This window comes from Aythya marila (genome assembly GCF_965140915.1).
Source record: "Aythya marila genome assembly, chromosome: 4".
Taxonomy (NCBI): Eukaryota; Metazoa; Chordata; class Aves; order Anseriformes; family Anatidae; genus Aythya; species Aythya marila.
The window spans coordinates 33,027,387-33,045,168 of record NC_139045.1 but is presented as its reverse complement, the minus strand read 5'-3'; the positions used below and the strand labels follow the sequence as shown (position 1 = coordinate 33,045,168).

Genomic DNA, 17,782 nt, shown 5'->3' with positions numbered 1-17,782 from the left:
AAATATTAAATTTACATGAGAAAAACTAATATAATATTTGGAAGCAAAATAAAACACATGCCAGATAGCATTAATTTAACCCCCTTACTAAAATATTTCTTTAGAATTACAATCATTGCATACATTTATTTTTTACGTGTTTATGATGACTAAATGCATTCTGTCTTTCCCATAAAGAGATTTTGTTTTGTCTCTAATGCCATTTTAGTTTCCTAGAATTATGTTAAGTGTACTGCAAAGTGCATTATGTGATATTTCCATTTTGCTGTAGATCATTATTATAAAACACAAATTATTATGTCCATATTTTGTGTACTTTGTAATTTACAAACTGATTACATAAACCCGATTTGAGGATTATCAGAAAAGAGTTACTCCACTACCTTTAAGCATGGAATATTTTATCAGTTACACTTCTCCCTCACCAACATTTTAACAACAAGCAAACACACCTAAACAGCAACTAAGATTTTATGCTTTTAGTGAAAAGACAGTAATGATAGTTTTAATCATTACTGAGACACAAACAAATAAACAAAACTGCCATGTACATATCTACCAAAATTACAAGCATTCAAACTAATTAAAGGAATCTGCTCTCACATAATCATAATACAAACCTTACTTCATCATTATATGGCATTAAGTAACTAAAAATTCCTAGAAATGTTGAAATTGACTATTGTTTTTATATCCTCAGCATTTTTCATTTCTTAAACAGGCTTTTTTTTTTTTTTTTTTTTTTAAAGCATAATTTACTTAACAAAAGAAAAACAGTAGTAAGCACTTACTTCAACACTTTGTTTTTAACCTTATAGCCTGGAGCCCCAAACTGGTATTTACAGTAAATGGACATTCTATACCATAACAACACAACTCTCGATTTTAACAGAACATTTTCTTCATGCTACTGTATGTTAATTATGAGTGCTTAGGATTTTTCCCCCTCTTTCCAGAAAATAAGCAGTAGCTGAACAATGAATAAAGACAGTTATGAAATAACAGTATGTCTCGCTCATATCTCGCTCATGCTTATTATTCCATTGAATATAAATAACAGTATCTCAACATAATAGCATACTCAATCTGGTTATACTCTAGCCTAAATATGTTCCAGGAATTCTTAAGCTTTACTTACAGATGCAGCACAAGGACTTGAATTCATATTTTAGATTTGCAAGTGAAACTTTAACTTGTTTAGCACAAGTCACAGCTAAACAGCTATCATCATAATCAAGGCACATAGCGAGAATTCCAACAAGATAATAGATTTTGTGGTATTGTTTTCACCTTGAAATTACTAATACAGAACTCATAGTTTCCCTCTAATTTAAAAAGGTGTTCATTTATTTATTGATTTATTTTTGTTTGGTATAAAAGTAAACAAGTAACACACTACATCGTGGTTCAACCTTGCACTACATAATGCACCATGAAGAAAGCTAGAAAAATATCGACTTGTTAAAATTATTTTTCAAATATATGATAGTGGTAGAATTGGAAATTCAAAATCAATTCTATCACATCACCATACCAAAAATTTAAAGCCATGAGAGAATCACTTTTTTTTTTTTTTTTTACTGTTCTAACAAACAGTAGCTTCCCAACTTCCACTTATACTAAAGAAGACATGTTAATTTTACCTTTTATCATTTTCTTTAAAAAATAATAAAAAATTACCCTTAAATTTGTCCATAAGACATTAATTCAAAATCATCTGATTACAGCTGAGCATATCCCAATTCTAAAAAATATTTTTAAAATGATTTACCTCGACACAGAACTTCCCCAGGCTCCATGCTTGTCTGTCAGGATGTTGATAATTTTCTGTATTAGTTGAGTTGCAGTCACTTGGTCTCGGTACTTAGCTGCTGTTATCAAATGATGACACATTTTTTCTTCTTCCCGTTTGTCAGCAGAATACTGGGCACACAGTGACTAAGAAAAAAATAAAAACTTTACTACTTTGCATTTTAATTATACCACCTGTAGGAACTTTAGGCACATAACAGTTGATCACTTCTAAAAAACACTTAGAGAGTTAAGAATAAACCCCATTTTACAGATTTGAGAATTGAGGCATTACGCAGCTGCCCACAGTAAATCAGTTCATAGAGTCAAGCAGAGCATTTTGGTTTGTCATCAATTCTTTAACCTTACACACTCAAGATTTGGAAAACGGGTTAGTGTCCTGATTGCATAATAAAATACATAGGCGCAACCACTTCTATTTTACTACAAAGTGAATAGTAAACAGAGAAGCAAGTTTCAGAATCATGAATGCCAGCTAGCTGTCTACTTCACTTCCAGAACTGTCCACTGGATTTGCGCAGCCAACCATTTGTTATTATTTATATGAATATAAAACTATAAAAGCTATGGAGAAAATCTGCATATCTTCAGCTGGGCAGGAGACTAAACGCATACAAAGACTGAATTGTCTTCACCAGATGGCTTCCTTACATAGGAAGGAATATGTCCAGCGTATTAGCAGGCCAGCAAAGGAAAGCTTTTTTTTTTTTTTTTTTAAATCTGTACTACACCTGTTGTATAAGTATATTCTATCTTCCAAGGCACTCAGAACTTAAAACTAACAAATAAGAACTGAAAGGCATACGTATAAACAGAAAGCAAAACCACAGAAGATTCTTCGTTACATTTTCTATCATTTCGTGTTTTTTTTCTTGATCTTCTGAAAATGTGTCTATTAACAGAGAACTCAAAAAATGGACACCAAATTTAGATCCTCCCCTCATCAAACCACTGTACGTGAAGACACAGAACAAATTCAAATACTGGTAAGGAAACAATAAAAGCTTTTCCCCACTTCAGCACGCCCTGTTTCTAATTTCAGTTTTCATCTGGCAATTCCACAGATCACATATGCCAGACAAAGCATTTCAGCCTTTGTCAATGATTGGATTACTCTATGATCTAGTTAGTAGAATGGACACAAATGTCTGCCTAACAACAAAAAAAATTGCTGCTTCTTTGTGAAGCACAGCTGATGCAGACACTGGTACAATTATTGCTTAGGGCTTAGATAACAGCACAGTATCATAACAATTTTTATGTTTAAAACAGTAGCAATGCTCTTTCTATATAAATCTATCTATACAAAATATCTAATAGAAAATTTTTGCAAATAAGAAAACAGGTTATAGATTTTATTTGTATATATATATATATATATATATATATATATATATATATATATATATCAAAATAGGTTCAGTCATCTAAAATGAGGGAAAGGAAGAAATGTGGAAAAAACACACGTGAAATAAAATTTGTGATCGTGTAGATTTTCACAGACATTAAATTTAAAAAAGTACCAACAGATGAACACATTTGAGACCTATTTTAACAATTCTAATATATTTACACATTTTCTCCTAATTTTTCCCATAGCTCAGAGCAATGCTCACCTGATGAACAGACATCCAGAAAGAGTGAAGAATAAGCAGCTGACTTTCCAAGTCAATGAGACATCAAAAATTGGCTTTTGTACTCACACGTGAAGCACTCTGCCACCCCTCTTCACAAAAACATAAGATGGCTAAATCATAACCTACACTAAACAAGATTTTTCTAGCCCTTGATAAATACACCTGTCTTTTCCAATACATCAAAATCTATTTTGCACCCATGATGATTCTGAGTTCTTTTCAGCACTTTGTAAATGTTTGATAAGCTGTTATTTTTAAGTTGCTTGAAAGGGCAGAATTCTAAAAACAAGTGTATAAGGTAAGCTAAGTAGTAAAATGTTTTAAAGTGCTCTTTAATGGATCCTCCTTTACAATTTGAACAGCAACTTTTCATATCTGACATAAAATCCATAGATATAAATCACATTAGAGGGTTATTCTTTCCCCATTATCAATCTCTGTCTCTTTATGGAACATTAAAGTCACATTTGACCTTAAAACATGATAAAATGGAAATCAAACTAGAATGTTTTGTAAAAGATATAATGAACTTGTACCTCTTTATAAAAAAAAAAAAAAAAAAAAAAAAGGTCTCTTTACAATGTAATTTTTAACACATTGTTCATTAAATACTGAAGATTTTCAGAGTGTAGGTGTGACATTTAAATGAAGGAAAAATGGCATTTTGTTGTCCTGACAACTTCCATGAAAACAGAATCTGTCTGTTACGAAACTGAGATGTATAGGACTCCACTTTTCAGCAAATTAATTATGAACAAAAATTTGCAACTAACCCCAGAACTGAGAGATTCCCATGCGCAACAGTCTCTTCGAATTACAACATTACTCCAGGAGGAACTCTTAATCACTGCACACACTTTACCATGAAAGTATTTTGCAAACAAGAACAGGGAGAAGCCACGTTTCTATCAGATACCGGCAGGTGCATACGCATAGTTACTAACATTAAGAAAGTTCTGCAAGAACGTTGGTTTAACGTCATCTCTTCCTAAAACATCCTTTGGCTTTCCTGTAAGGCACAACCCTAAAATTTTACTAGTATAGAAAAATTACTATTTAGTGAATTTTAAACCCCAGTTTTCACTGGGAAGTTCACTGGGTGTTGTTAACCTACTCTGTCATTTGCGTGGTCTACTCTGTCAGAGTTCTCCTTTTCCCAATATCCTTTAATGGACCTCTTTGGTCATGCAGGTGACTCGTTAATTTACAGGTGACTTGTTAATTGTTCAGTAGTTCTCACCCGATAAAAAATGACCAATCTTCAGAAAAAGACAAGATCTTTTTCTCTCTCTCTTTCAGCCGCAAATAATTATTAACGTAAGAGAAAAAGACGGTGGCTCCACTGCAGAAGACAGAGAGATCCATCCCAAAAGGAGCCAGTCACACTGGACTGTTTTAAAAGCACTAAAAGTCTCCCTGTTTCTCTGTTGTATTTTTCAAATTTCCAGATGCCTCCAGGTTCATCTTATCAGCATAAAATACCAGGCATAAAATACCAGGACATCAAGTGGTATATGATAATACTTCACACTAAATCCCAACTATTCTATTTATGTAAAACAGAAGTTCAGCTTGAATTCTGTTTGTGCACAAGCTCAAAAACTGATTTGTACAGTTTTATTTCTGTTATTATTTGGTTTCTTGCACTTGCAGTATACATCCTGTTATGCTTGAATACAGTTTTACAATTAGATACACAATTACATGCAAAGGAATTGGCAAACCCTCCTTCCATTACTGGTTTGGCCTACATAATTTTTGTTACCTGTTTGGGAAAGTACAATTGCAAAAGTACTGTGAAGTAATTGCACAGTCACACTCACGATGAAACAAAAATGTTGAAAGGAGAAAAATATATATTCATATATCCACTCCACAGGTTATCTACCAAAAAAAGTCTAATTAAAGTGGTAAGTGGGGCATGTTTATGAAGCAGAATCCTTTGATATGACACGGAGCAGGGGGGAGACCCTTGGTTCCCCACCCTTCACCCAGGATAGAAGAAAAACCTTTTCCTTTGTCGTTATCACAGGGAGGAAGAGAGATATTTTTTTCCCACTCTCCTGTTCCCCCCTTGAACTAGGCTGCAGGCTATTTGAACACGTAGGTTATCTGCAGATTTGTTTTTGAGGAACAGTAATTCTAAATGGGCACAAGGTCATCCAAAGGCAAGTTTCAGATACAAAAATACACTTATTTTGTATGCAGACTACTACAATATAAACTAAACAAGATGAATTATCATATTCTGCCTCTCTGTATTACACTGAAAAGGAGGAGTAATCTAGTGTTTTTTGAACTGTTTTATCTTTGATCTTTATAAAAATGTCAAATAAAGCTAAAAGTAAAAGATTTCCTCTGCATGGTAACATTTGCATGTACAACTTCACAGTCTCAAAATTACAACACGATGCTTTCTGCAAACTATCTGTAAGTTTAATGGTGTGTGTGTGTTTTTAAATCAATATTGCACCTTTTTTTTTTTTATTTTTATTCATCAGCTCAGATCACTGAACACTTTGACATATGCCAGTTCCTTTGTCTAATTTGGCTAAAAGCTACTTGCTTTGTGAACAACCCATCTCTGTGGGTGTCATTTCAGAGGAAAAGTCATCCATAAGATAACACATAGCCTTGCCACTAATGCAAATTCCCTACAAATAAGGATATTTCAGTAAATGAAGGAGCTCCTCAATCCTCTGCTTTCCAAGATCTTTGCACTTGACCTCTGGCCTGGAGTTTAAAGTCTGGACTAAAAATGCTACCCAGGGAAATCTTACAAAGACTCCTGAATAAGACTTAGAAAAATGAAAGCTTAAAACCTCAACAGCAAACAAAAGTCAACCAATGACAACGTCTGACAGCCACCGTCAATTCTGAAGTGATGCCTCTGTCATCCAACGACTCAAAGTATTGATTTCTCTCAGCATGAAAAAAGCTTAAGCCAATGAAATAGATATAGCATCATCCCCCCGATAATAGCCATCAAGGTTAACACCAGCAGAACACTTATCAAAATATCTCTTCTATTTCTTCTTGTTTTAATGGACTGAACACAATGCAATGGCTTCTCATCTCAGCAACCTATAGTCTTCCAAACCTCATTTATCCACTTTTCCAGCCTCTTATCTGATTTGCAGATTAAAAAGAATCTGAATCTAAATCAATTGCTTCTAATATAAATGTGCAACAAAACAAAACAGAAATTTAAAATGTGTTTTTGTAGACATTCCTGGGAACATGCCAGACGTTCCGGGTGGAGAGAAAAAACAACAACAACAAAAAACCCCACACGTTTAAAAATTTCCAAGACAGGAAAAAATGCTGTTATGCTGTTGATTAGATCATACCAAACAAACTGGTAACACTATGGTCACGACCAGAAGAAAAAAAAAAAAAAAAAGAAAAAACCTACCACAGTCAGTTAATTTGGGTTAGTGATTAGAGAGAAAGGCAAGGATCTCAAGAGACATCTGGTTTTAATCTGCACTGAGTCAACAGCTTTATTTTTTACCTTTAAGTCTCACAGTATTAAGCTTTAGAAAACCCAACTAAACACTAAGCAACAGCACTTTTATCAAAGATTGCATCTTTCAAATTAACCCTATTTAGCAGAGTAGGTAAAGGAACTGAACTAACAAGACAACTGGATGTAAATATAACTAACAATATATAAATAGTAAAGAACAGAAATAAATAACATCAGTTTTCTTCTGCAGTACCATATACCTTTCCCTTACTTTGTTTCTTATTTTTTAATTTTGATTCTCGACTAATTGCCTATTACTTCTGCAACAGGCACACCCTTGAATCAGAGTCAAAGACTTCACACAAACAAGTACGAGATCCTACTCCTTGCTACGAGCTATATATGCCTTACATTATGTCAATATTCTAACTCTCTAAGCATCACTGCTAACCATTTTCATGAACAATACACCAAGAGAAATGTTCCTTTTTAACCCAAGAAGCCAGTTCTTATTGTATATATGCCCAAATGCTTTGCATGCAAATCTCAAAGCACACACTACGGCACTTTCCCCTCTCTCATTTGCAAATCCAGTTTATGTCTGCAGTCTCTTCATGCTATTCTTGTTTAAAATAGGCCAAGATGCTAAAATCATTACTCCTGGGCATTACCTCTGAGATCCCTTGGGTCTTCATCTTCCAGGCACAATGTATTTGTCAAGCTAGAAATAATCAATGTTATGCTCTAGAAAATATAAAGCTCAGCATTTCTGCATAGGTGGGTCTGTGGTCTCAGATCAGATGTTTAGCAAAGAATGAGTCATTGATGATCTGCAAAGAGTTTAAACTGTTTCCAACCACCACACTGAATCAACTTTGTGACACTACCCTCATCAAGGAGTTTAGTACTATATTCACTAAACTTCTACTCTGACACAACACATGAATCCGATCCATGAAAAAATTCTGGAACTAAAAAAAAAAAAGTCATTTTTTAAGGAATATCCAGACTGTGCAACAAATAAGAAATATTTACATGATTTAAGACTTAACTACATATTCTTAGTGAGGGTTAAATTATGGTTGCACTGCTCTGATTTTTGAAAACTGCTGGATACTTGGTTTTGCAGGCTTTTCATATCGTAATTTCTATACAACTTAAGTTTTAAAAAAGGGGAGGGTGTGGAGGAGACCTTTTTCTAATCATGTGAAAGTAGACATATATGTCTCAAGGTGGGCCAAATACAAAGACTTGTATCACTTAATCAAAGCAAAGCATTATTAGCTTGTTACCTTGTCTGCAGCCAGTAAGTAAAGATACCTGAGCCATCATTCTCTTAACAGCCATAAGAGAAATACAATACTTAGTTACAGACTCCAAGGATGCAGGGGAGACTGGCCTAGGGAAAATCCCAAACCTACTCTCCGTACTCGCCAGCTTTTCTTTCTGTTCAAACTAAAGCTCCGAAATGTCCTTATTCACCAACTGCCACCACAACCTCTCCAATTGCCTTGCTCTACTGAGACACAATGAGGACCTTTATTATCTGTAAGGCACGTAATAAAGTAGCCCAGCAATTTTGGCCCCAAATATTTACTGCTCAAGGATTCAGATTTCCAGACATCCTTCCGCTACCGTAGTTCTTTTACAACTTGCAGCACCAAGTCTTGGCACAGGAGCGATGCTTGAACAGGCACGTGCAGTTCAGAAAGCACACTTAAGCCTTAAATGAAGTCTCTAAGAACAGAGGACAGATAACACTGAGTATTTTTGAACAGCGTCACTTATTAATTAAAAAGCTCTTAAAGGTTCTACATAAAGAGTGATAATTTCACAAGTTGTGTGTTGGACAGATTCAGAATCAGTTTTCATAAGGAGGGCAAAAGGTAAATTCCTGACAGTGAGGAAGTTTTACTACCCCAAAGCATGGAAAAATTGGAAATTTTGAAAAATAGAAATAAAGAGAGGCGAGATTTTTAAATGTTTTACGTTGAAAAGCTTTTTCCTTCCATTCTTTCCCAAAACAAGAAAAGTAATTATTCTAGTCAACCTCTGAGGCCACAAAGAACAAAAAAAAAAAAAAACAACGATCCAGACAGATTAATCCAAGTAACAAGATAAACCGAAAGATATTTTGGAGCCTTACTACAAAATACCTCGTGCAATTTTGATTCATAAATGTGGCTTTGGCCTCTGGCTTTAAGAGAGTGAAAGCTGTCCACACAAGATAAAATTATTTTGCTTCTATAGCTATCAAACATACAGCTATAAATATTTAGCTATACTAGAATTTAATACAACTTACGTTAATTGTCTCAATTCTTACCTTACAGGAAAGTGTGTTCTTATATAGGGCTCATGAGCAAAGAACAAAGAAACCATATTAATCTGAGGTAACAAGACATTTAGGCATAAGTTTCCTATCTTGCCATGACTGCTTACAGGCCAATGACAAGTACATCTCTAATAAAGAGTCAGTACTTTGAATATCAAGTTAGTTTTAGACCTGACTGGACTCCTTACGATGTCAATTCTGGTGCTAAATAAGAAGAAAAAATAAGTATTTGTAGTATACGTTTCTATTAATTTTTTCTGATGACAGAATCTGATTTCTCTGACAACAGAATCCAAGGAACGTTCTGAAGGTATTTTACTCTAAATGCTAGTTTAGTACTCACTAGACAATAAGGGAAAAAAAAAGGGAGAAATGCCATCAGCACACAATAAAATCAAGGTATACACAAGGATGGTGATTGTGGTAGATCACATATTCTGCAGTAGTGACAGAAGGAGCTTTAAAAGTATTCTGTTGCATATTTGGCAAACCTTTTGTAAGACCTCATCTACAAAACATTAAGAAATGCACATGAACTCGTGACCCAAAAAGTAACCTATCTGTCCTTCACCAGCTTCTAAAATGCTTGCCCCAAGAGCTAATTTAGTGGACTAGATTTCTGACAGTTCAGGACCTTTCCCTCACACAGGAGAATGATCACCTTGAGTAGCACATATCCTTGAGCAACACTGCTAAGTAGGACAAACACGTTTGCTGGCAAAGCTTTTCCCCTTCAACACACAGGAAAAAAATAAATAGTTTCTGCCATTAAGTTACTGCACCTTCATCTGTATCTGCAGAAACATTTTAATTAGTCATTAAGTGTTAAGGACTTATTTTGTAAGAGGAATTTCAAATGGTTATCAGAGCATCCGTGGGGAAAAAAAAATGAAGGATTATAGAGGATTTTATTCAGAAGTCTAATTAAAAATAAAAAGTTCAGTGCTGTTGAACAATCCTCAAGACCCTCACTTTCACTCCAAACTTATTCCTCACGTTATGGCAAGCTAAGACTTCTTAAAAATTTATTTTTTCAATGACCGATTATTTTAAAAGCCGAACATTTTGATTAAGATGATGCAATTGCAAAGATCAAAAAAAAAAATCCAGAACCAAATGAGAGGGATGATTAAACATGGTATTTTATAGCAGTTATTCTTTAGAATCGTTCCCAGCCATTTACCTTGGAAACATGTTAAGCAGTCACAATCCCAGCTTCAGCTTAACCTCTGCCTTAACTTAAAACTTCCTGTCAGAATTCCTATAGCATCAAACCATAAAAAGTAAATTATTTCAACTTTTTTTTCCTTTGCTTTTTTTTCAGTAGTCTGTCTTTTATATTTCATTCCTACTAGCATAGGAGTTTGAATGATGTTTTTTACTTTGTGATTTGTTCTGCATTTATGTAACACAATTTTGGATGTTCAGAAGAGAATGAGATAGGTATGAATAGGTTTGTTTTTCAATTAACATTTTATTCATAAAAAGTTCTACCACCCTTGAAAGGTTGACATAGCTGGCTCTAAAAATTGTTGGGAGATGGTAATTTAATTTCTCATTAAAACTAATGTGTGATTTTTATTATCCATAAAAAGACAGCACCTTAAATATTCAGACTATTCAGAATGTGAGATGGCAGTATACTCTGATTTAATGTACAGCATTCTAAGTTAAAAACATCCACTCATACAACTCTAGAACCTTATACTGAACAATATGGAACAAGGGACTACAAATACTCCATAAGAATTGCTTTAAAATTTATGTTTTCTTGTTCACTTGGTTTAAGTGAGAAGACTGCAGTGATGCAAGAGTCAGTATTTTAAGTGCCACAGACGTTACTTTCAGAAAAAGTACTATGAAGCACTATGTGGTTTCTACAGAAAATATCCTTTGTTTTCACTGTTAAAAAAATACTGAATTAATACCCCATAAACATACTCATTTATGTAAGAAGAACATAGATCCATTTATCTTTATTTCCCATTTCATTATTAAACAAAAGAACTTGCAAAACCTTCTATTCCAAGGGTCTGATGTTCTTGTCAAGTTCTATTTTTGGCTTTGTTTCAGTTTAGCTAGTGAAGGGTTTTTCCCTTTGTTTCACCTTCTCCCTATCTTCCCTCCCTCCCCACCCTCCACCCCCCAAAAAAATAAAAACTGTGAAGAAAAAAATAAAAACTTTTGAAAAAATAAAATGCCTGTGAAGGCATTTTAATACTGGCCCTGGATAATAGTATCAGCATTTGTTACAAACAGCTGAACTCATTGGACATCGCTGAAATCACACAAGACAGATTACACAGTACAACTGTGCAAATCCTCCTTAACTACATTTCATCAATTGACTTTAATTCAATGTAAAACAGTAAACTTTAAACATAACAGTTCAAGTAGGGAGCAAAACCAGCAACATAGGATAAAAAAGCAACACCAATAATGAGGAATTTTAAAGCAAGAATCTGGAATTTGATTTGAATTTGTTTGCTCGTTAATATTATAGGTACTGAAAGAAAGTACAGTGACTAATCAAAATCACCAGCTTCCACCAAGCATGCAAAAAAAAAAAAAAAGAAAAAAACTACTGACATTATTTAAAATGTTTTATATAAAACACATGTGAATTACTGAACATACCAAAAAGCCACGTAACAGCATTTTTTATGCACTTTAACAGTTTCTGTTACACTCCAGCCAATAATCTAGTTCTGACTAATTTTAATAGATCAAGTCAATAAGTAGCTTCAAACAACTGCCATTTAAAATTTTTCTGAGAAACACTCCGTCCTCCTCTGCCACTGACCATACGAAATTGCCTTGCAAAACTGTATTGGTTCAATGCCAAGATGGGTGATGCTGTCTTCAAGGCTATCAACGACTGCTTAGAAATGAAATATGTGGAGTTTCTAGCAGGCGGTGTAAGAAAAAATAAGCAACAATATTTCAGAAGTCAGAATATCCAACTTCCTCTTCTGTAAATGTTAGACATGCTCAGGACTAATGATACAGGCATTAGCTTACATGTATATCAACTTACAGGTGTCTGTGGGTGCCATATGTGAGGTTCTGCCAGGGCTGAAGGCCTGTACAAAGCCAGCCAAGAGTGTCCCTATCCCACTGGTGGCAACAGAAAGACTGCCCCACAGGCTGGCCAGAGGCCATGGTGCAAGTCCTACTGGTGCCCCACCACCTTGCCATGGGTTCCCTGATCCTCCCAGACCACCAGTCACAAGGTAGGCAGGCTTCCTAGCCTCAGGCTGGCCCTGCCCTATGGCAAGGGGTCATAGCCAGTGGGCCATGGCTGCCATCCGCTGAGGTTGCCCTTCTCTTTGTGGTTGATGGTAGATAGGGACAGTTGATAAGGCCCCACTTTGGCAGCCATGGTACTGTAGTGGGTGCCCAACTTACCCGCTCTGCAGGGCACTGCCCGATCTCATGGCACCCTGACAGAGTATTATAAACCTCCAATCCCACGTTATGACAAAATTGTTTTCATAATTTCCAAGTATTCTCTAAAACACTAATAACCCGTACAATAATTTAGTGTTTTGCTCACTTTGTCTGTCACCTCTACAAAATGTTTCTCAGACAAGAATTATTGTTAACCACTAACGATGGAATCTCAAATTGTTCTGTGGGCAACACACAATTCAGGATAGTTTTTATGAGATTTTAAAACTCATGTTTCTGTGAAAACAGACGTAAAAAAAAGTAAGGAAGTATGAACAAAGTATGATCATCTCAAAATCTATTATAGAAACATAAAATCATAGAATATCCTGAGTTGGAAGAGACCCATAAGGATCATCAAGTCCAACTCCTGGCTCCACACAGGACCACCCAAAAATCAGACCCTATGTCTGAGAGCATTGTTCAAATGCTTCTTGAAATCCAGCAGGCCCAGCGCTGTGACACCAAGGCTGGGCAGCCTGTCCCAGCGCCCAACCACCCTCATGGTGAAGAACCTTTCCCAAACATCCAACCTGACCCTCCCCTGTCCCAGCTCCATGCCGTTCCCTTGGGTCCTGTCACTGTCCCCAGAGAGCAGAGCTCAGCGCCTGCCCCTCCGCTCCCCTCATGAGGGAGCTGCAGGCCGCCATGAGGCCTCCCCTCAGCCTGCTCTGCTCTGGGCTGAACAAAAGAAGGGACTTCAGCCACTCCTCATACGTCTTGCCCCATTACCATAGGCCTCCTTTGGAAGCTCTCTAGCAGTTCTGTGTCCTTCTTATATTGCAGTACCCAAAACTGCACACAGTGCTCGAGGTGAGGCCGCATTAGCGCAGAGCGGAGTGAGACAACCGCTTCCCTTGACCAGTTCGCCATGTGGTGCCTGACGCACCCCAGGGTACAGTTGGCACTTCTGGCTGCCAGGGCACACTGTTGACTCAGCTTACCATCAACCCTCAGATGCCTTTCCACAGGGCTGCTCTTCTGCCTCTCATCCCCTAGTCCATATGCATAGCCAGGGCTACCCCATCCCAGGTGCAAAATCTGGTACTTGTTCTTTTTAAGCTTCCTGCCGCTGGCAATTGCCCAGCCCTCTAGTCCGAGAGATCTCTCTGCAAGGCCTCTCTGCTCTCAAGGGAGTCAACAACTCCTTCCAAGTTAGTATCATCAGCAAACTTTACTAAATACACTTTTTGATTCTGTCATCCAGACCATTTATAAAAACATTAAAGAAAATTGGCCCTAAAAGGGAGCCCTGTGGAACCCCACTACTGACTGGCCACCAGGCTTATATAACCCCATTTACTATAACCCTCTGAGCTCAACCCATCAATCGTTTAACCATTGCATTATGTGCTTGACTAGCTGAATGCTGGACACTTTGTCCAGAAGGATACTGTGAGAAACAATATCAAAAGCCTTGATGAAATCCAAAAAGATTACATCAGTTATTATTTATGATGCCATAACCTTGGCATCACTACTTTGACCCATAATTTACTTCAAAGAATTTTTGACAAAAAACAGTTTCTTGACACTAAGGCACTAAGAAAAAAAAAAGTATGATATCCAAAGCACTTGGACTGCTCATCTTTATAGTCACTATCATCTCCTTCCAAGCTCTATTTCCAAGAAACAGCCATTTATTTATTTATTTATTTATTTTAGAATGCCAGAGATCTTTGAACACACGTTTTTTTTTTTTAAAAAAAGTAAATGAACAAAAGAACTGTAGACAAATAAGGTGGAAAAAGTTGGGAAGGAGAAGGAGTGGTGAGGAAAGTATCAGGAAACCTATATTGTTCCCTATGCTAAACAGAATAGCAAGGACAATTTGTTCTTCTAAACGGTAAGACTCATTAAGAATTGACTCTGACACTTCCAGTAGGACTTCAGATTAACAGTGAAATCCAGCGGTCTCTCGAAGTCACTTGGCATCTTCCCTAACACAGTGATCATCCAAAGACTGACTTAACTGACAGAGCTTCCTTTTCATAATCTAAGACCATCTCTATACAACAGGATTGGCTCATTTTTTTTTTTCCTGTACAGTTGAAAGTGGAAAATCAGTAGGTGGACTCTTTCTGTAAACATTTCCATAAAATAATCAGAAGGGGGGGGGGGGGAGGGGGGAACAGATTTTCAAAAAAATCTATTGTAGTCATTTCCATATAAAAATCTAACAGGAAAGTTAAGATGAAAAGCTTAAGTGCCTATCCCATTCCCCTGTTCTGCAATGTGAAAAGACTTGTCAGTTGCTATTAAGAATTTGGATTAGCGTTGTTTCCTTTCCTGGAAATCTGTTTAGGTCTACTCAGAAATAAAAGGCTACTGTTATAAAAAGTTAACAGGAATACTGTCCAACAGCGCTTTACAGTTTTCTACCATGTTCCCCACTGGATCCCAGGCTGACTTCAAGCATTATGTATCTATCGTACGATAAAGATGTTTTTACAATTTATTTACAAAATCCTTCTTCAAACAATTACTGTTTCTACAGCTATCACTCACAGAAGTATTTATTTCAGCAAAACAACAACATTTTGTATTCAGAACAGAGTATTATCAATGAAAGGATGAAACTTGCATTGGAATAAGAAATATTGACTCAGGATGAACTATTACAATAGATGTGATATTTTCCACTACTTTCTCAATAATATTCCAATAAATGAATGAGGAAAAAATAACCTATGTGACTGAGAAATAAAAGTAACATTGAAAACCTTTATTTTAAATGCCTTCAAACTGTACTGGTGAGCTTAACTAAATGTTTCAGTATCTTCACGTGAAACATAAATTACTTTCCACATTGCCAACAAAGTTGTTTTTCATAAGCCACCTATCATGAACATCGAAAAATAAACCTATTTGATTCAAACTTTCTCTTGCCTAAGTAAATGAGAAGACTGCTTTAACTACAAAATGAGAACATGCATACTACTATTTGTTTGGAAGCAAGCTAACAACAAGTGTATCTATACGTTACGTAGTCAAGAAGCCATAGGTCAATGCAAGAGTTAAGTAGTCAGTAACATCTATAGGTCAGGGATGCTATGGCTTTTAGGCACATCCAAACCTGTTCTGGGGTTGCAAATAAATCTATCATGAAGATACTTGCTCTCTCTTTTATGGAAATATCAGCGTGTAAGCAGTTGGAATAAATCCTCCAGTTAAAAAGCGAACTTTATTTTTTAAAGCTGGTAAGGTTCAGGATATTCAAAATAAAATATAGTGGAAGACATGCACATAAATATATTCAGCTACATACAGTATTTCAATGGGTCAGTAAAAGAAAGCATATTGCAAGTACGCAAACGTATGTGGTACATTTTCATATATACAGCTACAGAATAAGATTGCTTCATAGATTCACTTCTAAATTTTCATTTCAACCATTACCCATTATCAAAAAGGGAAATTTTTAGAAGTAGCACAAACAGTAACATCTTAATACCTGTATGCACTAGTTTACTATAGTAAGCTATAGTAAATTCAGATCTGCAGAGGTTTCACATGAAATCCAGCTGTAGCCAACTGGGATGGTTTCAGCCCAACAGCCTGAACTCAGGTCAGTCATAAGGAGTATTTGTAGCTCAAGTGCTTTTGCCAGGAAAAGGAAACAACTAAACATGCAGAATTGAACTAAAATACAAGGAAAGTATCGTGATTCCTGCTACAAACACGCTTCTCACAAAAAAAAAATACAAACAAGTGAAATTGTATTTGAGAGAATATCCAAAGCCACTGCCAAAAGACTGTCAAATATATCTGGGCTACAAATGACAATACATTGGATCAAAAGTTAACACCCATTTAGCAAGCAGATGCATATTTCATCCTTAATGGAGGCCTGAAAAGAAGAGTTCACTTTATTCTGGATGCAGGTATCAAAGCAGATCTCACAAAGCAACATAGGCGCATCATCTAAGGATCTTTTTCACATTAAGAATCCTATTAGAAGGAAAACACTAAAAGGTAATTGAATTTCCCTCAGTTATCTTCATCTCTGTCAGCTCCTGCTACAATAACTTACTCTCCAGAGCAGAGATAACTCAATTCTGTCCAGCAAGCATATGTTATGAATCTCCAAAGCAAACTTGTCTAAATCATTCTGGTCTTCTATCAAGGTTGGCTGTGGATATGAACTCTGACAGAAAGCAAACAAATTTATTTTTATCTTTTCAATAATTCACTTCCCTGTGCCTTGATGGAAGAATCCAAAGACATAAATGCTTCCAGTAATTCTGGAATTATAAAGACTGGTTGAAAATGTTTTATCTGTAACTTAACGTTATTATAAATTGTTTGATTCACCATTCTGTTTTAGCAGAAACAAAGAAGAGCGTCACAGTACTTTCAGGTTCCTGTAGGTATACAAAAACTCGAACTATCATGTCATGTTGCATTCATATTTTTTCAGAAGTGTTTTGACATTTATATTTTTATACTCAATGCAAATATTAATTTTACAAATAACAAAAGTATACCTCAAATTTTTATTACATGAAAGCTCTTTAAACATCTGTAAGTGCAAATTATCTAATGATGGAAGCAAACTACTTTGATTTAAAAAGTCATTAAGCCCTTAGTAAAGTATAGTCACTTATCTAGGTCAACTTCACCAAAGAACAGCAAAACAAAGCGGCCAAAAGAAAGGTAAATGACAAGAATAAGAAAAGCTAATTCCAGAAGAAGAGACGAGAAAATAATATTAAGGTTTTAGTCCAATTTTAACACTAGCTGTATAATTCCTGTCAGTTCATTCTGGTTTCAGGTTGTTGAACAGATAAGTTAAAATAAATAAATAATCTCAAGAATGAATGAATAATAAATAAGTGACAAAAGTTTGCTGTTGACACTAAGTTATTCAGAGTTGTAAAATCACGAAAGAGCTGTGAGGAACTGGAAAAAGACCTTGAAAGATCAAGCCATCATAGGAACAAAACACAGGAACTTCTTTGTAGATAAAAGAAATTTAGAAGACAATCTGAATTTAGATATAAAACAATGGGGTTTGAGTTCACCTCTATCTTCACTCCTACTTTTTGCCGTAATGAGATTTCAGTATAACGAGAGAGA

At 35.7% G+C, this 17,782-nt stretch overlaps 1 protein-coding gene across 4 annotated transcripts in view; it reads right to left on the bottom strand.

Annotated features, from left to right (window-relative positions):
• The window catches only part of LRBA (LPS responsive beige-like anchor protein), a 390,603-nt gene that overhangs the window by 229,773 nt on the left and 143,048 nt on the right, over window positions 1–17,782 (bottom strand). For all 4 annotated transcript variants that reach the window (XM_082758982.1, XM_082758979.1, XM_082758981.1 and 1 more), the window contains one exon: window positions 1,772–1,938. In XM_082758982.1, coding sequence (XP_082615108.1) covers window positions 1,772–1,938 — 167 coding nt within the window. The remainder of the gene's footprint in view (window positions 1–1,771; window positions 1,939–17,782) is intronic.